The sequence below is a fragment of the Cibotium barometz genome, chromosome 52 (genome assembly GCF_041138505.1).
Source record: "Cibotium barometz isolate CiBa-2024 chromosome 52, ASM4113850v1, whole genome shotgun sequence".
In the NCBI taxonomy this organism is placed as follows: domain Eukaryota; kingdom Viridiplantae; phylum Streptophyta; class Polypodiopsida; order Cyatheales; family Cibotiaceae; genus Cibotium; species Cibotium barometz.
The window spans coordinates 3,097,098-3,123,978 of record NC_141097.1 but is presented as its reverse complement, the minus strand read 5'-3'; the positions used below and the strand labels follow the sequence as shown (position 1 = coordinate 3,123,978).

The 26,881-nt window shown below is 46.8% G+C and overlaps 1 protein-coding gene across 3 annotated transcripts in view; it reads left to right on the top strand.

The window, feature by feature from the left end:
- Window positions 1–26,881, top strand: part of LOC147608687 (pectin acetylesterase 8-like) — a 100,950-nt gene that overhangs the window by 56,513 nt on the left and 17,556 nt on the right. For all 3 annotated transcript variants that reach the window (XM_086788134.1, XM_086788135.1, XM_086788133.1), the window contains 3 exons: window positions 13,624–13,701; window positions 13,800–13,905; window positions 14,031–14,170. In XM_086788134.1, coding sequence (XP_086644260.1) covers window positions 13,624–13,701; window positions 13,800–13,905; window positions 14,031–14,170 — 324 coding nt within the window. The remainder of the gene's footprint in view (window positions 1–13,623; window positions 13,702–13,799; window positions 13,906–14,030; window positions 14,171–26,881) is intronic.

Sequence of the window (26,881 nt, the reverse complement as noted above, 5' to 3'; positions counted from 1 at the left end):
GCGAAGGATGGGCAACAAAACCACCTTACCATAAATAATCTCAAACAGGGCCTTTCCCGAAGATGCATGCACTGTGTTGTTGTATGCAAACTCCACAAGCGGTAAGTACTTCTCCCAACAAGATTTCTGTTCTGCCACATAACATTTCAAGAGATCCAACACGGCTGAATTTGCAGCCTTACTTTGCCGATCCGTTTGAGGGTGATAAGCTAATGAGAAGTCTAATTTTGTGCCCATGTCATCAAATAAGGCCCGCCAATAGAGACTTGTAGTCCTTGGATCTCTATCCCCCAGAATGGACTTCGGCATTCCATGATGCTTGGGCACTTGTGCTGTAACATGCAGCGGAGGTATTCCTATTGGAAGATCCTGTCCCACAAATGCTCACACCGTCTTCTGTATCCTGAGTTTCGCGAGTTTAGCAATCCACTTTATGACTTCAAACTTTAAAGAGATGTAGAGAGAGATATGAGAACTATACACCATATGGGGTCCCGAATCACGCACTAAAGGGCCCCCCTATCCCGTTACCGAGATAGTATTTGCTTTATTATCTTTAAAGAGATGGACGGTGTGACTGACGATAAGCCAAATGCAAGACCTCTGAAGACCAAGTGTTGGGTTGAACTGTACACTGTTGTAGAAGTACCAAAGATGTCCAATCTCGAGTCTATGCACTTTTCCCAATGGAATGAGAAGGGAATGCAAAGCTGAGGTTGAGAGAGGGGCTGTTTGGGACTGTTCTAGACCGAGTATGAATGCTGTAAATGCTTATGAATGCTGTGTTTTACCTTCTGGCTGGAGCAAAACAATGAGATGATGAATGCTGAAAACCGTATGGATGCAGAAAACGCTAGATGAACTGTTGGGTGAATGCTGAACTGATGTGTTTTGCTGATGAAGAAGTGCTGAATGCTCATGCGTTTGAGGTGTCTAGGGCTATAGGAGACAAACGCTGAGGGCTGGTGGCTGAAACTACAATCGCTTTGCTCCTTGTGTTGAACATGCCAAGCGCTTGAATGCTCAATGCTGATTTATGATTGAATGAATGGCTGAATATGCTAGGGATCTATTTATATGGGCACTATGAGCCAGTCGGCCAGCTACAAAAGCTGGCCGACTGCTCATGTCCACCATAAACGCATAAATAATGTGTAAAATGCTGAAAATGATGGAAAAAATACCAGAAAAATCCTAGTAAATATCTTGATAAATTTTAGATGATATCTGGGGTGTTTGCCATGGTCTAGATGCAATGGATGAATGATGTGCAATATGTAGAATGCTTTTTGATGCAAACCCTAAGGTTTCTACTGACTGTATATGCATGAATGCGTCTCTTTAAGTGGGTTAAGGGACTTAGACTGACTGACTGACTTGCTATGGCTGAGAATGACCTACGTAGCTCGTGCCTATCATGGACTGAGGATTACTATGGGCTCACGGCATACGACAAATATCATCCTGAATGGAACTAATACTATACAATGTTGCACTGATGATGATGAGCCAGTTTGTCACCATGCACTACAGTGCTGCAGGGTGCATGTGACATTCCCTCCTGCTTAGCTAGGTGGCAGGTTCATGGCTTCCAAGTAGTCCGCCAACAACTGGGGGTACTCTTGAAAGAACTCCTTATCTAGCCATACGGCTTCGTGGGTACTTTGATCTCGGAATTTCGTATAGAAGTGACGTATCCGTCGACCGGAACCATGCTTCCAACGATGAAGAAGGATTTACTCGGGCTTGATGACTTCTGCTTCGTCTACCACGTCTGGTTGCTGTTCATTTGAAACATCAAACACTTCTGGTCCAACATATGGTTTTAGCCAAGAAACATGGAAAACATCATGCATTGTCCAACTGGTCGGCAACTTTAAATTCATGGAGACATCACTTAACTTCTTAACTTATAGGAAAGGTCCAAAATACGGAATGAAAGCTTGGGACAATGTTTGCCCACTTGTTTCAATCTTTGTTTTATGATATGTAGATAGACCTAATCCCCTTCCTTGAAGTGGACATCTCGTCTAGACTTATTCCCCTGTTTGCTATAGGCTTCCTGTGCTTTGGTTAGGCGGTCCTTGACTGACTCAATGATTTCGGAAAATGCTTGCGTGGTTTTATTAGCCTCTAGAGATGGAGACACCAATCTTGTCAAAAGAGAAGAGAAACGGCGACCAAAGGCGGTTTCAAATGGAGTACGTTTGACACTGGATAAATGAGTGTCGTTCAAGATAGCTTGAACCAATGGAAGATAATGTTCCCATTTGGACTGCTGGTCATGACAATATGACTTGAGACCATCAAAGGCCAACTAGTTATAAATTTCTGTTTGGCCATCTGTCTGCGGATGGAATGCACTAGACAACTGCAACTTAGTTCCGAAGTTTTCAAATAATGCTCTCCAGAAATGCAAGGTAAACTTTGAATCTCTATCTGATGTAATGGTGCTAGGCAAACCATAAATTGGGTACCAATGCTTGAGAAACAGACGGGCTATGTCCTTGGCTGTGGCCGTATGCTTGCATGGAATCAGCATGCAGAATTTATTAAAGAGATCCACAATGGTGAAACATTGAGTGTTCCGGGATCCGGTGGATGCTGGTAGAGGCCCTACAAAGTCCATAGATATATCGATGAAAGGTCCGTCGGGGATAGGCAAAGGCTGAAGTAAACCAACCTTCTTTGTATGTGGAACCTTTACTTTTTGACAAATCTTAGAGGCTTGAACTTGTGAATAGACATCACGCCTTATCTTTGGCCAATAAAAGGACCGTTCTAATTTCTGAGGGTACACTTGATACCCCTATGTCCTCCAACTAAGGAGTCATAGGCATCATGGAGAAGAGCTGATCGCTTTTTCCGAATGACACAGAGGCGGTTCTTGAAGAACAACCAACCATTCTGTACTGAATAATGGCATGGTTCAGAAGTGAGGGCCAAATTATACTGAGTACCAAACTCAAGGGAGTGGACATATTGATCTTTCATGCTATCAAAGTCCTTCTCCGTGATTTGGAGAATGGTAGATTCCTGGACTACTTGGATGGTGGCCTTTCAACTAAGAGCATCTGCTACTGGGTTATGCTTACCAAGGATGTATTGAATCATTCCTCCAAACTGTTGGAAGAGTTGACTCCACGTGGCCTGCCGATCACTCCACTGGGCAGAAAAATCCTAGTAAATATCTTGATAAATACCAGATGATATCTGGGGTGTTTGCCATGGTCTAGATGCAATGGATGAATGATTTGCGATATGCAAAATGCTTTCTGATGCAAAGCCTAAGGTTTCTACTGACTGCATATGCATGAATGCATCTCTTTTAGTGGGTTAAGGGACTTAAACTGACTGACTGACTCGCTATGGCTGAGAATGACTTACGTAGCTCCTGCTTGACTTATCCTAGACTGAGGATTACAATGGGGTCACGGCATACGACAAATATCATACTGAATGGAACTAATACTCTACAAAGTTGCACTGATGATGATGAGCCAGTTTGTCACCATGCACTACAATGTAGAGTGCATGTGACATTCTCTTGTGCTTAGCTTGGCGGCAGGTTCATGGCTTCCAAGTAGTCCGCCAACAACTGGGGGTACTCTTGAAAGAATTCCTCGTGTAGCCATACGGCTTCGTGGGTACCTCGATCTTGGAATTTCGTATAGAACTAACGTATCCGTCGACCGAAACCATGCTTCCAACGATGAAGAAGGATTTGCTCGAGCTCGATGACTTCTACTTCGTCTACCACGTATGGCTGCTGTTCATCTGAAACATCAAACACTTTTGGTCCAACATATGGTTTTAGCCAAGAAACATGAAAAACATCATGCATTGTCCAACTGGTAGGCAACTTTAACTTCATGGAGACATCACGTTACTTCTTAACTATTGGGAAAGGTCCAAACTACGGAATAAAAGCTTGGGACAACGTTTGCCCACTTGTTTCAATCTTTGTTTCATGATACATAGATAGAGGCAATCCCCTTCCTTGAAGTGGACATCTCGTGTAGCCTTATTCGCCTGTCTGCTATAGGCTTCCTATGCTTTGGTCAGGCGACTGACTCAATGATTTCGGAAAATGTTTCCGTGGTTTTATTAGCCTCTAGAGATGGAGACACTAATCTCGTCAAAAGAGAAGAGAAACGGCGACCAAAGGTTCCTTCATATGGAGTCCATCCGACACTGGATGAATGAGTGTCGTTCAAGATAGCTTGAACCAATGGAAGATAATGTTCGCATTTGGACTGCTGGTCATGACAATATGACTTGAGACCATCAAAGGCCAGTTGGTTATAAATTTCTGTGTGGCCATCTGTCTGCGGATGGAATGCACTAGACAACTGCAACTTAGTTCGGAAGTTTTCAAATAATCCCCTCCAGAAATGCGAGATAAACTTGGAATCTCTATTTGATGTAATGGTGCTAGGCAAACCATAAATTGGGTACCAATGCTTGAGAAACAGACGGGCTACGTCCTCGGCTGTGGCCGTATGCTTGCATGGAATGAGCATGCAAAATTTATTAAAGAGATCCACAATGGTGAAACATTGAGTGTTCCAGGATCCGGTGGATACTGGTAGAGGCCCTACAAAGTCCATAGATATATCGATGAAAGGTCCGTGGGAGATAGGCAAAGGTTGAAGTAAACTAGCCTTCTTTGTATGTGGAACCTTTACTTTTTGACAAATCTTACAAGCTTGAACATGTGAATAGACTGCACGCCTCATCTTTGGCCAATAAAAGGACCGTTCTAACTTTGAGGGTACACTTGATACCCCTATGTCCTCCAACTAAGGAGTCATGGGCATCATGGAGAAGAGCTAATCGCTTTTCCCGAATGACACAGAGGCGGTTCTTGAAGAACAACCAACCGTTCTGTACTGAATAATGGCATGGTTCAGAAGTGAGGGCCAAATTATACTGAGTACCAAACTCAAGGGAGCGGACATATTGATCTTTCATGCTATCAAAGTCCTTCTCCATGATTTCGAGAATGGTAGATTCCTGGACTACTTGGATGCTGGCCTTTCGACTAAGAGCATTTGTTACTGGGTTATGCTTACCAAGGATGTATTGAATCATTCCTCCAAACTATTGGAAGAGTTTACTCCATGTGGCCTGCCGATCACGCCACTGGGCACTTGGCATGGTTTGAAGCCATTTAAGTGCTTGGTGGTTTGTTTTTACTGTGAAGACCTGTCCATAAAGAAAAGGCTTCCAATGTTTAAGCGCTGTGATCACACCCAAAAGCTCTTTGTCATAAATCGAATAATTCTTTTCGACGACATCCAACTTTCTACTGTAGTATGCCACGGGTCTATTGTCCTTTTGGAGAACTGCGCCTATGGCTACAGTGCTTGCATCGGTAATGACCTCGAAAGGTTCATCCCAAGATGCTAACTTTAATGCAAGCGCTTCCGAGGCAGCTTTCTGGAGTGTACGGAATGCATCAAGTGCCTTGCTTGTAACTGAGTCTTTTTGCTTGCGAGTCTTCACTCCCTTGAGCAAGTCGATAAGAGGTGCTGCAAGGTTGGAAAACTGATGGACATGGGTACTATAGGCCTGAGAAAGACCTACGAATGAGTGCATTTCTTGGGCGTTCTTAGGAATGTCTCAATCTAAGATTTCCTGAACCTTTGATAGATCCAGTCTAATCCCATCGGAACCGATGATATAGCCCAAATATTGAACTTCTTTAACACCAAAGACAGATTTTTTGGCGTTTATGTAGAGCTCATTATCTTGCAAAAGTTGCAAGACTTTCTCCACATCTTTCTCATGCTGCTCGGTAGTGGCTGAGACGACTAGTATATCATCAAGGAATATGAAAACACACTTCCCAATGTGGACTGCGAGAATTCTGGACATCATTTTATTGAAGGTTGCGGGTGCATTTGTAAGCCCAAAAGGCATGACTACGAACTCGTAGTGACCACGCTCTGTCCTCCGGAAAGCTGTTTTTGGAATGTCAGCTTCGAAAATGCGAACCTGATGGTAACCACTCTTGAGGTTGATCTTAGTGAAAAACTTAGCACCGTCTAAACGCTCCAAAATGTACTCAATCCTTGGCATAGGAAACTTATTCTTAATGGTGAGTTTATTTAATGCCCTGTAGTCTACACAAAGGCGTGCAGACTTGTCGTCCTTTTGGACAAATAAGATAGGTGTAGCAAATGGTGAGAAAGAAGGCCGAATGAATCCGGCTCGGAGATCTCAGGTAACTGTTTTTCTAACTCGCCCTCTAAAGTCTTGGAAAGACGATAGGGAAACCTGCTAGGAGGATCCGATCCAGAGACCAAATCAATGTGATGGTCCTCAGGGCGAGAGGGTGGGAGACTGGGCCAGAGATCGTCCCTGAGCATAATGTCTTGATGTCTGGACAGCAGGTGTGCTAACTGAGGGACTGAAGATGAGATGGATGCTACCGATGAGGTAGAGGTTGTCTGAGTAGGAACATAAAGTAGTGCTCCTTCTGCTCCCTTGCGGATAGCTCATCGAGCTTGGAGGTGCGAAATCAATGGGATACCAAGAATACTTCTATCCCCACGAATCATGACAGGCTCAGGAAAACCTTTACAGATAGTAAAAGTGTCCTGCCCCCAATCGGGAATAGGTTCATACTGACGGAACCCATGAATTCCTAAGATTGTGTTAGACCCCAATAGACGATGAAATCTTTTTGGAATGAGGCCTTTTGAACTTCAAAGGCAAATTGCTGTGCCTCCTGAAAAATGTGGGTGCGAAGACCAGGTGTAAACCCGTCCACATCGAGATGATATGGGACTAATGTGCAGCTCAATTTATTAGCCAATTGGAGAGAGATGGGGTCTTCAAAACTGCACATATCGAATAGGACTACAAACTGTCGGCCCTTGGCAGAGCCATAAGCTCGGATGAGGCTTTTCTGTGCAGCATCACTCTCGCTTAGCATCAAATAGCATGGATGGCATAGGATGCATAGAAGGTAAAAGTTGAACTGCATTGGTTGTAGTAGGCAGGGCTGGAGGAGCTGGGGAGGTTGTGGCAACTGTGGCAGAAGGTGCTTAGTGGCTTGTTTCGCTTGCCAATTGTGGCAATGCTTCTTACTATGCCCTATGTTGCATAGTTGTCATGGTACGAAAATACGATACCGTACGGGAATTTTTGGTACGATATGAAATTTTCGGATACCATACGATAAAATACGGTTTTTTTTAACACTTACAACCTATGGAGCTTCAAGCTTGAATGTGAGGGAAGGTTGGGAGGGGAGGAGTCTATAGTGCTTGAGGAACCAGAACATGGATATGTGTCTCTCCCAGTTGGATCTCCCGATTGTCTCCAAAAAAGAACCTGGATGGGTAATGCAATACCAAAGGTCTCCCAGTGTAGCGTTTATGACTAAGGGACCGTCCTTGCACAAATACGAGCAGTGCATCTAGGGTGATAGGTTTAGGGACTCCTCTCTAGATCATAATGGCCATGTCCAAATCTTCTCCCTCGTACATAACTTGAGAATCTAATTGTCTAGCCTACCTATTAAGGATCTCCAAGTGATGTAGTAAGATTCTCTCATCCTACCAATCAAGTGTACACTACCAGTCTACCTTGCCAGATTTTTTAGGTCTCTCAAAACAATCCCATATGGAATACTGAGTGGACACGAAAGTTGCGAAGTATTGCGAGCATTTGGGATCTTCGTTAAGCAAGGTTTCTATATTTTTTTAAAGCATTTGGAATTTTTTTTTAAATTTTGGGAGAAAAAAGAAAAAAGAAAAAAAAACTCGTATCGTACGGTATCGTACCGTACAGTACAAATGGGTTCGTACCGGTACGAGAAACAACTATGCTATGATGTGATAGAAAAAACATCTGTTTTTTGACTGATACTTCTTTTGCTCCTGTGGAGGAAGATAACCTCTGGTAATGCCTGCTTTAGCCTTTTCATCGGGGGTTTTCTTAGGCTTAGATATTTTTTTCTTTCTTACTCCCTGAATTGGAGCTTTTGCAAATCCGGAATGATCAACACTAGACCATGAGTAGTTGCATCTTTCAATTTGAGGAATTCATCCCTCCTTACATTAGTCTATTTGAATGTGGCCTTCTTCTTTGTCAAATCATGCAAAGGAGAAGCAATCCATGCAAAGTGCCGAATGAACCTACGGTAGTAAGAGCATAATCCAAGAAAACTACAGATCTCATACACCGAACTCAATTCGGGTCAATTCCGACTTGCATCAATCTTTGCATGATCCATCCGCACTCCATATTTGGACACAATATGCCCAAGATAATGTATCTCTGACAAGAAGAACTCACTTTTCTTTGCATTTATGAAGAGTTTATGCTTACGGAGTTCTTCAAAAACAATGGCCAAATGAGCTCTATGCTCTTCTTCGGACTTCGAGAAGACTAGGATATCATCAAAGAAGACACTTGTAAATTTCCTGTACCCACGGAATATGCGATCCATCATTCTATTGAATGTTGCCCGGGCATTTGTAAGACCAAAAGGCATAACAAGATACTCATAAAGCCCAAATGCTGTCCTGAGAGCAGTTTTGTGTACATCCTCAGGCACTACACTCACTTGATGATACCCACTCTTGAGATCAATTTGGCTAAAGTATGCCGATCCATCCAACTTGTCAAGGATGTCGTCTATGCATGGAATCGAAAACCGATTCTTGATGGTAAGCTTATTCAAAGGTCTATAATCCACACACATACGAAAGGATCCATCCGGTGAACAATATGGGGAAGAGCTCGGTTGAACCAAACCCTTCTCAAGAAGCTCATTCACTTGCTTCATGATCTTCTCTTTTTGGAATGCACTTACATGATAGGCTAGCCTATTAGGTGGTGAGCTACTCGGCACAAGATTAATGCGATGATCTTCCGGTCATACGGGTGGCAACCCATTTGGTAACTCATAAGCAAAACAATCATTGTGCTCTTGTAAGAATTTTAGCCTATCATTACTAAGAGTGTTTACATGTACATTATTTTCCTCAACATGATCTCGTACAAAAATCAAGTACGCAAAAACACTATTTTTCATTACTTTCTTAATTTGTACATGAGATACAAGGGGAATGGTATCACCCTCTTCACCAACATCAATTACATGCTCTCGGCCTTTATGCATGAAGGTGATCCTATTGATCTTGTAAGCCTTGCACGGATCAATACGTGTATGCCAAGGCTTTTCAAGCAATACATCACAACCATTCAAAGGCGCCACAAGAAAATCCTCATGATCCACATAGTTTTGAATGTGTATGCGCAACTTGCTAATAATAGGCATGACCTGCACTTCTCTACCAACAAAGGCAGCCCCTGCTTCAATTTGGGGACCCATGTCCTCCGCTTCAATACCCAAAGCAGCTGCCATCTGTGTGGATATGAAATTCTCACATGCACAATCATCAAACCTGAACAAAGCGGGCTGGTCCTTGAGCTGTCCCCAAGCTTTACATACAACCCTATCTTTGCTATCATATGAAGTGTTGCTGTGCATATCCAGAACCATATGCACATTAGGCTTTGATGCATTTGTATTATCAGGCTTCTTCTTGTTTGGGCATGCCTTTGCAATATGCTGTATGCTACCACAAGTAAAGCATTTCCCCTCACTCATATATTTCTTTTTTTGCTCTGGAGTGAGACCATAGTCTCTCTAGACTTTGATGCATGTGCCTGCATCTCAGCATGTTTTCCCCTATGTTTGTCCATTGGGACAGCCCCTGTGTGACTGGCATCATTTTAGGACCAAAAGGTGATTCATAAGGCATAGATACATGTGCCCTGTAAGCATGAGGCATGGCTGGCCCCTCGACATGCATTGATACATTTTCAGCCATAGCTTCTCCCTCACGAGCATACTTGAAGGCATGAGTGTCATGAGAGATACGCGGAATACTTGCACCAACAGAAAATTGCAGCCCATGTTGCATGTGTTGTGCATGCACATTTTCAGCCAATGGCATTTGATATACATTTTGACCACTGCCATAAATATTGTATCCTTCATGGGCTATATAAGGTATTCCTGCATGGCATGAAGTCACTGATTGTTCCCCTCCCATAGCATGGAGATTTATTCTCTTCGACATAAGTTCTTGTTCGAGCACCTGTGGGGATTCCAAGACATGTGGGATGGTTGCCTTTTTTGCATAGGCATCCTCAATACGAGCCAAGTATGCACGTGCTGCATCCCTCGGTTGCATGTGCAACTCTTGAGCAATCATTTCCATTGCATGATCCATATAAGATTCAGCTTTCTTGGCCTTCAAACAGTCATGTATCAATGGATCCTCGCGGTGGTAGAGATTTAATTCTTCTTGCTGTGCATGGAGAAGAGCTTGCATATGAGTAAGTTCAGTTCTCAAGACTATGGACTCTTCTTCCTGCATCTTCTCTTTGCCACAGGACGGCTGTCCCACATATTCATGTTCCCTATTGTGCACCATATGAGTTTGCTCATCCTGTAAAGCATTGGAGGCATGCATTTCATTGTCCCTGCCTCGTGTTAGCATCTCCAACATTCACTCTATGGCTGTCCATAATGTTCTAAGTGTAGAGATAGCTAGTGTTCACGGTGATCGTCTCTCACGACAGAAGTGAAAGAGAACCGTATGCTTTGATACCAATGTAACTTGGTTGAACACAATGCTAATCAATACACTTTAATACACTAAGATTTGAGGGACACTTGCTCAAATACAAGAAGTAATTTGCTGAATTGACAAGGGACACACAATGAGCCGGAACGGCTGACCCCTCCCTCAAATAAAGTATATTGATCTTGGGAGAATCAAGTATATAGTGTCATGGGCATTTCTGACCAAATTTTCATACCAATGCATATGAATACAGTATTGCAAACAAGTGGTTGTCGATGTAGACTTGCAACCCACACTACCCTCTCAAGTGTCCATGTTCCCTACCACTGCTCTCTATTGTTTCACCAACACATGGTAGCAACAATATGCAAGAGAGCACGTAGGACAAGAGAACACTACATAGGGTATGTGATCTTGTAATCCGGTTTCTCCCTCCTGCTACTTCTATATTTAAGCATAAAAGCTTACAAATTGCAAGTAGAGTCCATAACAACGGAAGTTTTTGTGATGGAAGTCCTTGGAGCGATGAGATCTTCGATTTGTCGCATTTCTTCATCACGACAAAAGTCTTCAAGAGGATGAAGGGAACCTTGGGAAAGCTTCCCCTATGGTTCAACTTGAGAAAGGAGGACTGAAGTTAGGGTTTTTAGCAAAAAGACCAAAAATTACAGCAATAAAGAGAGCTGCTTTGCTGAATTTCAATCATTGGGAGTGTGTAGGATAGTGATTAGTATCCGGAAACACTCTTGGAAGCTTGACAAAACACCTTAGCAAGCTTGCAAATGGAGTGGGAAAGGAGAAAAGTGCAGAAAATGCAGCCCAACAGCCCTCATGAAGGCGGCGCCAATCCTTTGAGGGAGAAGGAAGAGTGAGGTGGTGAGTTGTCCAGTGTAAGTGGCAGGCAGGTGCTTTGTGGAGCAAGCTAGAGTGGACACATGGCTGGTTACTCCCTTTGTACGTTTGGGCGGTGGACATCGGGTTTTGTCCACCTTGAGACATCAGTTTGTGTGAACACCGGGCTGGTCATAATTTATAAGTGAGTTTTGGTCACCCAAAACTTAATGAAGTGTATACACACTCACCTATAAATTAGTGCTAACTTGTAAGGCTAGGTTTATGACCAATACTTACCACCTGTCACATGCATAACCATGTTAGTAGACAATTTCACACGCACGGTTCGCGGGCAGGCGTTCCCTTATCCGTAGCTACACATTGGTCAAGCAAGCATGAAAACAGCATGCAATTTCAATTGCAAGCACATAAAGATGCTGTGCAATGCAGCATTGGTATGGACAATCCCCGTTCATGAGACTATACCAAAATAGACGTGGTCTAGGCAAGTACACGAAGTACTAGACCCAATGGAACACCAATCCACCAGGCCTTTCCGGGCATGTACACAGAGGCACAAGTCCCAACAGAAAGACAAGTCCACAGTATCACATGAGTGGTATCAATCCTCGGCATAAACAACTGCCATGGACACCAGTCCAATGTACATACATGATAAGAAAGCATGGGTGGACCAATTGGGTGGCCAAATGGTGACAATTAATCACTTGTGGTGCGCAATTAAGGAAGATGAAAGAACGCGCACGGGCATTGACACGATCTCACAATTGTGCCTGAGCCTCCCGTTCTTTCCAAGTAGAGGGTAAAATCTCCCCGTCCTCCAACTATGGCCGTGGAACACCAACAATAATGAAATCAGCCAAGTCATAAGACTCCAATACAGACTCCATCATAACCTTCCAGATGCCATAGTTGGTCCCGTCCAGGTGTCGATCCACCGGGAATGTGGGGAGAGTAGTGCAACGGTAATGGCCGCCTTCTATCCGATCTCCAAGTCCCGAACAGCCCAAGAGATCTCCAATTAGCACCAAAAACTAGCAGTCCTGCAAGCTCTTCAAATCTCCCGCAAGCTTTCTAAGGTCTTCAAGAAATCAATAGTCCCGCAAGCTTTCCAATATCTCCAAGCTTCAAGCCACGTGAGGCTTTGATACCATGTCAGAATGCACAACAGAAATAAGAGATAACTGCTATAGAGAACAAAGCACAGAAGAGAGACGAGAGAGAAGCTGTATAAACTTTGCTCTAAACACAAGATCCGGTACAATATACAAGGAGGTGGGGGCAAGGGTGGTATTTATACCACCCTATGGGACCAGTTGGCCAGCTCTAAATTAGCCGACCGGCTGCCACACATGTCCACGATTGTTAAAATCCAGTCGGCCAGCACATGAGAAGTTGGGTAGTACAAGAGCTCAGTCGGCCCGTACAGTCAGCCCCCCACGACCAGTAAAAGTAGGGAAAACATGGAAAAATGGGAAAAAATGAGAAAATACTCTAGGCAGGCACACCCACAACAAGGGCCCTCTGTGAGCACTATGGTATAGACAGGAGATGATTGTTAACATTGGATCCTACGGCCTAGCGGTGCAGTGTATGCAAAGAACGGGGTACCCGGAGTCTCATCCTTGTTTGCACTGTGCAGGATCACACCAAGTCCACTCCGAGTCCCATTGGAGGCGCGTGATGGGCGGGCTCTCCTAAATCCATAAACACCAAAGTCTCTCCCTGGGCACCTTGGCCAGAGGTGGGTCTTTGTGCCACTCATGTGCATGGAATCCGATCACCCTCACCCTCTCTAACATGCATCCCTGGAAGTCCTCCGAAGGATGTGGAGATTGTGCAATAGAAGTTCTGGAGCCACTATGTCAGAGTCTTGGTACTTAGAAATTGTATGGGTGAGGCACTACCAATTGTGGGAAGACAATTGATCGTTGTACATGGTGTGGGGGCTCAAACTTGATGTTCAGCTATTCAGCTGGCTTGCATTTGTTTGTGGGGTTGACCATATTCTATTCTGTATTTTCTATTGAAAGGACAGCTTAAAAATCTAATTGTTCTTTCTCTTAAATGGTTATTTACAGTTTTTGATAAAGTAAAGTACTTACATAAGCTTTTATCTGATTTCTATGCTTCAACTTGTGTTGTGAAACAGTGCTTTTTCGCACAGCATTTTTTAGAGGATATTTACAGTCCTACATTTATTCTACAATCAGCATATGATACTTATCAGGTAAGTAATTAGTCTATGAAGCTTTATTGCCTCTTGTACTTGTGAAGTGGTTTTATTGTGGAGCATAGCTTCAGTAAGGTAAGTTTTGAACCTCTCAGGTTCGGAATTATCTCGTTCCACCTTCCGAAGACCCAACTGGAGCATGGACTCCTTGCAAAAATAACCCTGCAATGTGTTCTGTGCATGAGCTGGATATTTTGCAAGGTAAGTAAATTACGTGTTTGAAAGTGTAGCCTATTTATGTTTCATCCATGTTTAGGTGTTTTTTGGAATTTATTTGTGCACTCGCATATATCTCTGTGATGTAGTCATGTAATTATTTGATGCAGATTTTCGAAGAGAAATGCTACTTGCTTTGAGTCCAGTTGAAACCTTTAGTAACTGGGGGTTGTTTCTCATATCTTGTTTTTACCATACTCAATCCCAAGGGGACTACTTGTGGAATGGTCCATCAAGAGTTGCAGGCACGGTAATCTCTCTCTCTCTCTCTCTCTCTCTCTCTCTAGTACCAGCTTTAGCTTTTCATTTTTAGTTCCTAGCATTTCCATTTTTTATGTAACTCAAACATTGTATCACATGGACTTGATGTAATTATTTTTGTCTCATAGGCCAACTTAGACGTTAATATATCTTTCTTTCTTTCTTTCTCTGTGTGTGTGTGTGTGTGTGTGTGTGTCCGGGAGTGACACTAGACAGAGCCATTGAGCTATGCAGAGCTCGGCGTCCTCGACCTTGTAGTCCCCACCCATGCCCGCATCACTACAGGAGGATCAGAGCCATCATCTCCCACCACCACAGGACTTTCTCCTGCTGGCCTAGCTTTACTACATTGGGTGCCATGTTGCAGCGTCCTATGTAGGGTGATATGAGAGCTGGACACTTTTTGTTTTGGGACCAGATTTGACATTTCAGCTCTTATTACTTTCTTTGATTTTTATTTTTAGTACCCATGATGATGTATTTCATGGACATGATTTAACCTTTTGGTCTCAAAGGTCCATAGTTACCAAGAGTTTCAGAAACGCCTGGTTTGAAACGGGTTTTAGAAACGTTTCAAAAATTTCATATTTTTTTTGAAACGGCAAAAAAAAAAGTTTCAAACAAAAATGCAAAAAATATATATATATTTTAATATAGAAACAAGAAATAAGTGTTTAGGCCTTAGCCTATTTTAGCACAACAAGCAGAATACTTGAAAAACATGACTCATGAGAAAACACATTGGGTTCATTATTATTCAATGTAAACAGTGATTCAATGCTAGAAAACAACACCCATATTCACCATACTAGAGGCTATAGAAAAAATGTTTCTCACCCAATCCAACTTTCCCACATCTTCTATCATCAAATCAAGGCTATGTGTAGCACAAGGTGTCTATACAATCTTGTTGAACTCTTCTTCAAGCATCCTTCCCATGGAAACACAATTCGACCCATTGTATGTTATCACCTGCACAATGTTGTCTGGGCCAATCTCTTGTATAGCCTGGTTTATATGCTTGAAGATGAACTCCCCTGTCACCACTGTCCCTGCCATAGAGGCATCCATGGCACGGATAAACATAGTGCCTTTGCATGAGGAGAACAAAATGTTATAAACACTCTTCTTTACATCAGACCAGTCATCACACATCAAAGTACACCCATACTTTACCCAAGTAGCCTCAAGAGGCTCCATCTCTGTCTCAACTGCTAGCTTCTCTCTATGAAGCTCTATAGTATGCAAGGCCTCATATGAAGGGACCATCCCACTCACAACCTATGCGTGTAATTGCTATAATTGTTGTCCTCCATCGAGGAGTTCGCAAAATATTGAAGGACAATGCACACTGCACAAAAAGCTTGGTTATCTCCCTTGTTGCCTCCTTCATGGCAGCCTTTTGAAACCTTGCCTTCACATGTCCTTTCTTCAACAAAGGTAAAGCTGTCCTCTTTGCTTGGGGTTGTGAGCTAGAGTTACCCCCAACAATAATGGTAGGTTCTCTTAAATGCTCAGGATCCATGATCTCCTCAACAGAAAGGCTAGTTCCTTAGCCTTCGAAGCCTTAAGGATTTCATAAATGTGCCTTGGTACGGCCTTATAAGGTCCCACCCCATGGCCCTTTGTATGTGTGAAGTGTGCCTTCAACCGTGTAATACTGTCAAGATGCACCTCTGCACAAAAATTGCACCTCCATTTTCCTGAGCCTGAGCTAGATACTTGCTCAGGCATGTGACAATGCTCCACAAGGGATCCTGTGTGCGAGGCATCTTGCAAAGGTGCAAGAGAAATACCCTGTTGCCTCCATAGGTTATGGGAAAAGATTCCCATTTTAGTTGTAGGAAAAAAACCTGATTTTACACCCTAAAAAAGCATATGAAAAAAAAAGGAACAAAGGGCTGCAAGCAGCAGGCTAGAGCACACAATACACTATATAGTTATTAGTATAGATTCTAGAAACATATAAATAACACACATAGGCTTACCTTGAGGCTTGGCAGTAGGCTAGGGCAGAAGTCATGAAGGTGGACAGGCTACAACACTGAGCAGTCGGCCAATAGTCGTGAGGGTGGGCAGTCGGCCAACAGTCGTGAGAGTCTCAGAGTTTATAGAAGTCGGCCTGCCGCCGGCAGTCGTCGTGACTTGTGAGCAACAGTCTAGTCGTGACCAGTCGGCATGGCGGCAGCAATGGGAGTCGAGAGTCAGGATAGAATGCAGATGTGCAAACCTGGTCCTTGAAACGTGTGCGGTTGTACCACAAACGGAAAGTCAACGAATGTGATAAGACGTTTTTTTTGGGCAAATAAGTCGGATAAAAAATGAGTTTCAGTGACTGAAACGTTTACGAAACATTTCAGTCCGTTTCAATCATTTTGAAATGCGTTTCATAGCTACTGTGCATGTCATTTTGGCCTTTTGTAGACGCTAATACAACTTTCTTTTCTCTCTCTCTCTCTCTCTCTCTCTCTCTCTCTCTCTCTCTCTCTCTCTCTCTCTTCTACAGAGAGCATTTTCTTCAGCTCACAGCAGATGGTTTTGTGATCAGGCCCAGTTACATGGATGTACACTTGTCTCATGCAGTACGATGTGTTATTGGTCAGATTCGCACATCCTCACACCAGCTTGAGATTGAGATTATCGGAAGACCGCTGTAAACAAGCCAAGTGCCAACTGCTAAGCCCCTGTGGGCAACCAGCCACTGGAAAGTCGAGATCCTGCGGGCCTGTCGACTAGCCCAGAGCCGAGCCCAAAAATCCTCCAGGAACTCCTGTGAGAGTCCCTGTAGCCGCCAATGCCCCGCTGCCGCTGGAGAGACCGTCCTCCTCGCCGTCAAAATATGCCCCAGCCGAACAGTATACTGGAAAAAGGTAATCTCTGTGGCCTCAAGGGATGCATAAGGATCATGCCACTCGTACTCCTCGGGGTCCCACTGTAGCCGGGCCAAGGGGTGCGCTGCATATGCCCATATGCGCCAATCCGGGAGCACATCAGCAGGGTCGGGGTCAATATGCCACTTCCGAGAAGCGGCGGCCACTACCCGTATCCTCTGAAAGGTGCACTCTGCAACCAAAGGCGACTCCACCTCCACTCTCTGAAGTCTGCCCACATCCTGAATCTCATAGTAGAGGCATCTGCCATCCTCAGTGCAAGCTCTGACAGCAATTAGGATCTCCAACTGTGTAAAGGCTCCCATCCACCGTGGGGCCACTGGCTCGAGAGGCGTGAACCACTCCTCTGTGAGTGCCTCTTGAATATCATCCCTCATAATCAACCCCCCTCTGAAGTGACTCAGCCTCTCCACCTGGATCTCCTCTGGGAGACTGCAGAAGGCCTGCCAGTCTCCAAAACTACGTGCTGGGCCTGCCGCTAAAGGCCCCCAGGCTAGACGAGGCCGAGAACCCAGCATATGACCCTGCTCTGTGCGAACCGCTGGGCTCCAGATGAGCGGCTGTCTGGCCCGCTCCTCAACACAAGAAGGTGGTCGCTGAGAGAGCCCCGATCTCAGCAGCTCCCAAGCTCTTAGGATACTCAAAGCAAATCTGTCCTCCCATCCTCTACTGAGGCCTGTCCTCCTCATCTCTATGAAGATCCAGCGAATCTCTGGTGCCCAAGTGCCCCCTGCTGGGGGCGCCCGAGCCTGCAGCCGCTGCAAGAGGAGCTCTTTCCAAGGCTCAGTGCCTGGAAGCAGCCCCCGAACAATAAGCTCCCCCAATAAGGCTCTACTCTGATCGACTGGATTTATAATGCCCAAACCTCCCTGAGCCAGCGGAAGTGTAATAACTGTCCATGCAACCTTTGCCCGGGCTGGCTGATCGTGCCGCCCAGACCACAGAAAGTTCCTGATCAGCCTCTGTACCTGGCTGATGCAAGAGCTGGAGAAGATCCAGCAAGACGTAATGTACCACATGGTCGCTAACAGCACTTGATTTGCCACCACCACCCTCCCAGCCAAGGATAGTCGAGCTGTACTCCAATACAAAAGCTTCTTCCAAATGCTCAGAAGAAGCGGGGCAATTTGCTGCTCAGGTGACAAATCTAGTCCAATCTGGCATCCCAAATACCGCACTGCTGTGCCTGGAGGAATCCATCTAAAACCGGGGTCCGGGCTCCATGCCGGAGTGGGAGCACTACTGATCCAAAAGGCCACTGTCTTGCGCCAATTGATCAATGCTCCCGAAGCTGCACTAAAAACCTGGAGCAACTGCTCTGCCCGAAGAAGATTGGCCTCTTGGCCATGCAAAAATAAGCCCGTGTCGTCTGCAAACTCAGCATCGAGCAGGTCCTCCCCCCGGACTGGGAGCTGGAGTCCTCTCAAACCAACCTCCTCTGCCGTCAAATACATGCTCATAGCCTCCGCAAAGAAGAGAAAAAGAAAAGGGGCGAGGGGACACCCTTGACGGACTGATCTGGTCAGCTCAAAACTCGGCCCCCGTCCTCCTGCAATCAACACCTGGCTGCGAGCTGTTGAATACAGAGCCGCCACCCCTCTGATCCATCCGGGCTCAAAGCCCAGGCGAAGCATAGTGCCCTCTAAGAAACCCCAATTAAAATCGAGAAGCATCACGACCAAGTCCTCGCCAAGAAATCTAGCTCGGGCCGTCGCCTCCGAGAAAGTAAAGATGTTGTCAAGGATACTGCGCTCCTTGACAAATCCTGTCTGAGTAGCATGAATCAACTCCCCCAGGAAGGGCTGGATCCTCAAACTCAAGGCCTTTGCTCCCGCTCGCGAATCTCTCCCAGTCGTGTCAAAGCTGCAGCGTGCAGAAAAGAGCTAAGCTCGATGAGTCCCTGGGCACACTGGCCCGCTGCATCCTGGTCAGAGCACTGACTATCATGCCAGATCCTCTCAATGTCCTCAGCGAGACTCAGATCTGTAAGTACCCTCTCTAACTGCAAGCTGGGCTCCCGTGTCCTCTCCTCCAATGTCAAGATAACTGGCGCATGATCTGAAAATGAGGTGCCAGCGAGAATGCCGACGGAGCCCCCTCGCTCCCCTAACCAGTCGCCCACATAGAAGCGATCAATCCGTGATAGATTAGTCCCTCCCTGCCGGCGATCCGACCGAGAGAAACTAAGACTGTCCTGAGACCGGGAGAAAGCCCCATGCTGCCATGCATCCGTGATCCTCAGTGACATGCAAAACCGGTCCCAAGCTGCAAGCTCCGTGCCGTGCACTGTAACATGACTGCCTCCCACCCTATCGGCCGGGTCCTCAAGCATGTTGAAGTCTCCCCCGACACACCAATGTGCGGCCTCTGGCAATGCATCCGTAACCTGGGTCTAGAACTCTGCTCTGGCACTAGCATGATTGGGCGCATAGACGTTGAGCACGCCCAATAGCTCATCATGACATACTGTGCTCTACCAGGCACAATGATCCCTCGATCCACAATGGCCTGCCGCCATACATCTGCAATGACCATGCATACTCCTCCCTGTCCACCCAAAGGACCAAACCCTGCAGACCAAAAAGTGTCCCATCTACCAGGCATCACCGAACCATATCTCCGGATCCTGCTCTCACCCAAGTGGTGCTCCTGCATCATCAAAATATCAATGCTGCCACCAACCAGGCATCTCTGAAGCTCCTGCCTCAAGCAACCACGATAGCGTATAAAATGTGCTCCGCCAAGGCCCTGTACATTCCATGAGATGATCCTCATGGATGCCCTGCTGAGGTGGATGCTGTCTCAGCCGTACGGCAGGCCTTCGCAAGCGGCTTGGATGGAGAGTAGTCCCCATCCGAGCGGCTGTGAATCTGCCCACCCGGTGTACTGCAAGAATCACGGATCAGGCGCCAGTGGCTGTGGCCCATGGCAACTGCCTCCCGCTCTGAGAGAGCAACCTCGTGTATACACACATATCCAGGGTCGCGTGCTAAGTCTGCCACTATGCGAACGACCAAATGACGAATCCCTGAGGTATCCACACTCCCGGGATCCAAGAAAAATGAGCCAACTCCCATAGTCGGCCTATCACATCTGTCACCTCCAGATCGCTCATATGATGAGAAAACTCAACTGCCTGAGTCTTCAAAGTGCTGAGAGCGAGCTCTAGAGTCCACTCCCGGTCGCAAGGGCCACATAGAGGGAACGAGAAGGCCACCGCTGAATCTAGTGCCTCCTCCCCGCGGGCCGGAGGTATCACTACATGAACTCGGATGGGAGCTGGCTCATGGGGGCCCTCTGCTCCAAAAAGCCGTGTGAAGGCGTAATCAAAAGCCTCCGAACGCTGTCTAATGCCGAGGCGACTCAGCCGACTGCGGATAGATGAAATCCGTGAAGCCCGAATCGGCATGGTAGGTCTCCTCTGTGATGCTCGAGCGAGGTCGGTGCTCAGCGCCCTCCGGACTGCAGGTGAACGCCAGGGGACTGCCAGGGCCTCCCAGGAAGGTGAGGCGGGCGGAGGGGGAGGAGGGGGGGCGAGGGGGGTGGAGAGGGAGCCACTGCCGAAACCGGAGCGGGGACGGGAGGAGGCGATGGTGGAAGCGAGGCGGTGGGAGGGGACGGGGGTGGGGGGGGTGAAGGAGGGGGTGCTGGCATCTCCTGGTCCTCAGCCGTCATCGCGGGGGTCTCCTCTTGGAGGGGAGAAAAGCTGTTCCTCACGGGAACACAGTGAGGCTGAGACTGTGGCTGCTGCTCAGCGGTCTCTGAGCGTGCTGCTGTGGCTGTCTCCCTCGGCAGCGCCCCTGTCCAGGCTGCCACTCCGAGGTCTCTGTGGCCTGAGCAGGTGTCCCGGAGGCAGCCTGCCGAGCCGCATCTGTGGGCGGGCCATCAGTGGCCTGCTGCTGTGGTGAGGGTCGGGGTCTCCTGCGAGGGCAGGCCTTGGCCAGATGGCCGACCTGCTTGCAAATGAAGCACTGATTCGGGAGCCCCGAGAACTCCACTCTCTGATCTATCCACCCCCCCCTATCCTAGGTAGCTGAATGACCTTAGGAAGGGAGGAGATGTCAGACACCAACACTCTGACCGAAGGTAGCCCAGCTGCTCTGGCCACCACTGAAGCTGTTGAGGGGCCAATCTCTAGTACCGAGCCCACCAATGCTCCTAGCCTAGAGAGGAGTGGAAGATACTCCCGGCGGAGTCCAGGGAAACAAACTGTAACATGGAAAAGGCGCTCTCCCTACTCCGCCCCACTGCTGGGTCAAATCCATGCTACCAAGGTCTGAAGAAAGTCCGAGCACCCCTGATGTCAAGGGGACTCATGGCAAGGACCTTGGCAACGTTCTCGGCGGCCTCGAACTCGATCTGGTAATGTCCACGGCCCAGTAGCTGTACGTCCAGGATCTTGCCCACATCTGCAAGAAGGCGGGCCTGAAGAAGATCCCGGATCTCCCCTCTGCTGGGGCGAGTGCCGACTATACGGCAGATGGTGGAATGAGCCTGGAGGCGTTCCACCTCTGCGGTGAGGCTCGCTTCCTCTTCTGGCGAAAGAGAAAGCGTGATGGGGGTGTCCTCAGGGGCGGGCGAGGGGGCTGCGGATGAGTCCCTCTGAGGCGGGGCGGGAGGAGCCTCCATCAAAGTGTGAAGCTACGGCGAAGGCGAGGCGAAGGCGGAAATCCTGCTAGAAGCGAGCTGCACACAGAGAGGCGGAAGACGGAGAAAAAAGGAAAACAAAACCCCCGGGGGGCGGAAGCAAGAAAAAGGAGGGGGAGGGGAAGCGAAGGAGAAACCCTAGGGGGGAGGGGGGGGGGCGGGAGCTGCGCGCAAGAGGGAGGGGAGGAGAGCGAGCTGGCGGAGGGGGGGGACGGCGCGCTGCAAAGGGGGAGGAGGGCGCGAAGGAAGGGGGGGGGGCACGAAGGTGAGGAAGGCGGCGGGCAGAGCAGCTAGGGAGGGGGCGCAGCAGCGAAGGCAGGCGGGGGGGCTAATGGAGGGGCGGCGGGCAAAGCAGCGAGGGAGGGAGCGCAACAGCGAAGGAAGGCGGGGGGGCAAGGGAAGGCGCGAGGAGCGAGGGGAGGCGAGGGGGCGAGCTGGCAGGGAGGCGAAGGGCGCAGAAGTGCAGGCAACGCGAGCAGGGAGAAGGGGCGGGAGCTTCAGCGAACCTATATCTCATTCGTCTAGATTTCTTTTCTAAAAGTATCCTTCTCGATAGATCACTTCCTTACACTTGTTGATGATGGATTCATCCAGCAGCCGGGCTACCTAAGTGTTCACATGTCCCATGCCATGCAGATTGTGATTGGCCAGATACGGGTTTCATCCCACCGCCTCAGTGTGGAGATAGGTAGAGTTGAGTGCGTCTTTAGAGCCGGGAAGCACAGATGGAGACCCAAGGAGGAGAGGATTTGCCGATTAATGCACAAAGGGGTTGAGATAGAGGAGCATTACATATGTCATTGACCAGTATACTATGAGGTCTACGGGAGGTTTCATGGTCTGTTTCATGAGGGATTTGGTCCACTCTCCATGATCATCGACTTTCCGGACCAGCTTTGCCTAGGGATCTTACTGCTTGAGCTCCGCAGACACATGGACACTTCTTTGAGAGAGCGTTCCCCCAGCCACCCTGACCCCTCCCTCGCTAGCCAACCATCACCAGCTTCTTCTGGACCAGGAGGTGGAGGACAACCATACAGTGGATCTTGTGGACCCATCTCGGGCTACTCCGTACCCACCTCGCCCGGGAGGAGTTACCTTGGTCCAAGCCTCCACATTCCAGCATGCCTGATGCTGCCGGTCCCTTGGACGTCGGCCACGATTCCCTCATCAACTCCAGATTCAGCACATGCTCCACCTCCATCGAGCTACCTTTCCATGTGATATAGGGAGACCTCTTGGCCCTACTCATTAGCCCCATGCTTGATATTTTGGAGAGTGGTATACCATCTATTGGGGGCTGATGCTTCTCTAATGTTCCATGTTCTTGGTATTCCATGATGAGATTCCATGGACAGTTTTGTATCACCCTAGTGAGATTGCTTTGTTTTGTTTCTATTTTTTTTTCTGTTCCATGATGAGATATGCCATGGACATTATTGTATCACTTTGGTCTCAGAGGCCCATTGGGTCTTTAGTAGATGCTTAATAATAAATATATCCTTCTTTCTCTCTCTCTCTCATGTTTCTTTAAAGTAGTGGGAAAGGCAAGGGTCACATAATTTTACTCCTTGTGGATATTTATAAAGGCAGAAAGTTCTAGTAACAAGTAGAAGTTTAATAGTTATTTTCCCTTAGAAGTGGTGAGAGCTTGCCAATGAGGTGATAGCTCAAGTGGTGAAGGTGTTTGCCTAGGACCAAGAGGTCCTGTGTTCAAAACCCCCCTTGGTGCTTCCTCGGCGGCATCGCCTACGGGTGGATAAATAAGCGCCTACGGGTGGCGGTCTACGGTCGGACGGTGAAATTTGGTAACTATGGGAGGATCTTGGGCCAAAGGCCAGTTGAAGAAAAAGAAAGCAAAAAAAAGAAGAAGTAGTGAGAGCTTTCACAAACTCAGTAACACCCCTCTTGAGCTCTAGGATATTGTAGATCTTAGGGAGTAAAGCCCAATTTGTTTTTGATGAGGATGTTTGTAAAAGAAAAAGCAAACTTTTGTTTTTTAGAAACTTGTGAGGGGCTTCGGTAGAGGTTGAGGTGAGGATTGCAAAGTGGTGGTTATGTCATGTGCATCAATGACATTTGTGAGTGCCACATGGACATGGATCTTACTTGCAGCTGCCTCTTAGGCAAGATTAGGGGCAGAAATTTTCTTCTCTATGCATTTGCTGTCTTGATTAGCATTAATCTATGTTTTTGTTTATCGTTGATAATCTTTTAAGTCTTCCATTGTTAGCACACATATTACATTGGTATCGAAGCGTGTAAGTTTCTCCTAGACAAGTGAGGGTTTGAAGGAGGTGCTAGCAACCAATTAGGATTTGCATTTTTTGCCTTTGCAGCCAGTTTTTGCAATTGCATTAGGTCACCTGGAGGAGCTTTTTGCATGTGGGCTAAGTCCTTCAGCCAGGTCCATGCATTAGGGTTTGCGTTTTCAGCCTAGATTGCATTTAGGGCTGCATTTAAGGTTTGCAACTGCCATTTGCATTAGTTCTATGAGTGTTGGGATTTTTGCATGTAGGTCTCACACATAGGTTTGCATGTAGCAGAATTTTCATACAGATTAGGTGTTACATCTTGGTCAAGCCTAGGGAACCATGGGTCCATGTCCCCTAGTGTGTTCCCCTACCTCTCCTGTGGTACATATTTTGCATATCCGCTCCTCCCATGAGATATCCTTGGTTGGCCATCTGTATGCCATGTGCATGACACCACTGAACTACCTCTGAATACCATGCACACATAGGTAATGGTGGTGGTTGTGTCAACGAGGAGGAGGGGAATTCAGCTTGTCTAACCCTCTCCCTCTCCCTCTCCCTCTCCAGATGTAATTGCATAGAGGACTCTGGTGCTAGGCATGGGATGCGGTGTCTGTCAAGAGTGTATAATACATTCTAATGTAAGTGATGGTATGAAAGAGGGCATCTGTAACTGTTGGGGCCACCCCAAACATTGCACGTATAATGTCATGTGGTATTGATGGATTACTCATGATCATACATGACAACATCATCACCGGTAGCCTCTCATGTTCCTCCACTCATCCTTCCCTAGGCTTGGCTCCAAGAAGGCTTCACCATACATATCTGTTGGTCGTACTAAAGTGTCAAAGAGCCAATAGTTAGTATGGGGCTCTTGGAAATGTGCTTGAAAATATTCTCTCTCGAGACGGGCTAGAGATGCATGGCCCCTTGCTAGTTGGTCGGTGGCAGCTATGATCATACAAAACTCGGGACACCCGTAAAAGCGACTCCAAGGTATACGTACTTCTGCACAATCTCCACTGGGGCCTCTCTAAATAAGAAATATAATTGTAAGGTGACCACATAAGATGTGTTTAAGACCATAACCTTAGTTTTTCCCAAATTGACTGTGAGAGTGTGCATCTCGTTTTTTTTCATTTCTCGGGTCGAACACACCCCCAGGATGTGCATCATGCCACAGGTAGTACGAAGAACAGAGGAAGCTTCCTGTCAGGTCTCCGATGGGGTTGCTATAAGCAGGTATTATGATCTAGCATTGGTCAATGCATTAGTGGATGGAGTGTGGATAGCAGGGTTTTGCCAGTCCTTTCTCTAGAGTGTCCTTCGCATGGGGTATGGAAAGATATTAGCGGCCTGTAGTGTTTCTTCATGGACAGCTGGACATGAAATTGTTGGATCAGGCGAGGGTTGGTCATCCACCGCATGTTTCTTTGTAGGTCTTTGTGGTGAAATGGCGAGGCCAGAATGTGAGCCTTCCAAATTTACTGCAAAGTGGGGTCTCGCAGTGTTCGGAATCTTGGGTACCTTGGATGAGCTTTGGTTGGATTTTTTCCTTTTATGAAAGGGCTCTTTGTATGAACACTGTGCAACTAAGGATATTTGCAATGCAAGTAGTGGAGAAGGTGACACACCTCACCTATGGTACGCCTGGGAGGGGGTGGGATGAGTGCGTGCAAGCTTCCAGATAGGCACATGTGCCACATGGCCATGTGGCAGTTGGCCAGGCCACCTGCTCTTGGGTAGCCCTCTCAGGAGGTGGACCAACACCAGTATGTACTCTATATATGCATATTGAAAATCGTCATTTTCATATACAATTTTGAATGCTTATAGCCTACGAAGTGTCTCTCTATAGTACAAGCTGGCCAAGGAGATATAAGATAGTGTGGGCTGAGAAGGAAGTGACGTCTTCATTCTCAATCATCTCTTGTACTCGAATTCTAGTTGATATACTTCATTCTTGTACATAATGAACGACAGTTTTGGAACTCGTGTGCTGCACGTTGCTCTCTTCTCTTCTCAATCTCTTCTCTCAAACCCTAGCACATGAGCACAAGTGTTCTACACTTTCCTAGGGAGGCCAAGCATGATTCCATATCCTTGAAGTTGAGGAGCAAGGGCCTCTCCCTAGAGAGGTCCTTCCCCGTCCTCCAAGTGTCTATGAAAGGGGTGCAAGTGATGACCATTTGCTGGCACAAAGTTTCGCCATCTTCCCTCGGGGAGTTTCCCATGGGGAGGCTGGTTTTCGAACATGTAACGCACGGGAGTGCCTCGGCTTGTCTTTTTCCAATGTGGCCATGACAATTGTGTTTTGGGCGGTTTTTGTTTCATAGATATCTCCACCCGCTTTGAGGTCTTGTCAAGGTCGTGCATAAACCACTTCCACCCACATGGAGTGTTTTAGCAAGGTTCACTGTCATTTCCAGTTCTTGGCAAAAGATAGCAATGCATCTAGTTGTTTTTGAAGGTTGTTCCTGCTTGGTGCAATGAGGACCACATCATTTGCATATAATAGAATTGAGACCATGGCTCTTGCTGGTTGGCTGTCCAACTGTGATATGTTGCTCAAGTTGATCTATGAACAGCTCGAATAGCATAGGTGACAAAAATTTTCCTTGCCCCAAGATTGTCAATCCAGCCATCCTTTGTTTGCATTCTACCCATCATGTTCTGTACAATGCAACCAGTTATGAATCATGATGCATAGATGTCCAAAGGTCTCTCGCTGTGCATCAAGAAACAATAATGTAAAATGAAAATTGAATCATCCTATGAGCTTGCAAGCTCATTTGGCCTGGTACAGGGCCACCGCGTTGATATTGAGGATTCACTACCTTTGGCTTCCTAAATTCTCTGATAAGCATTGGAAGGTTCAGATGTGTATGTGTGTGATTGGGACAC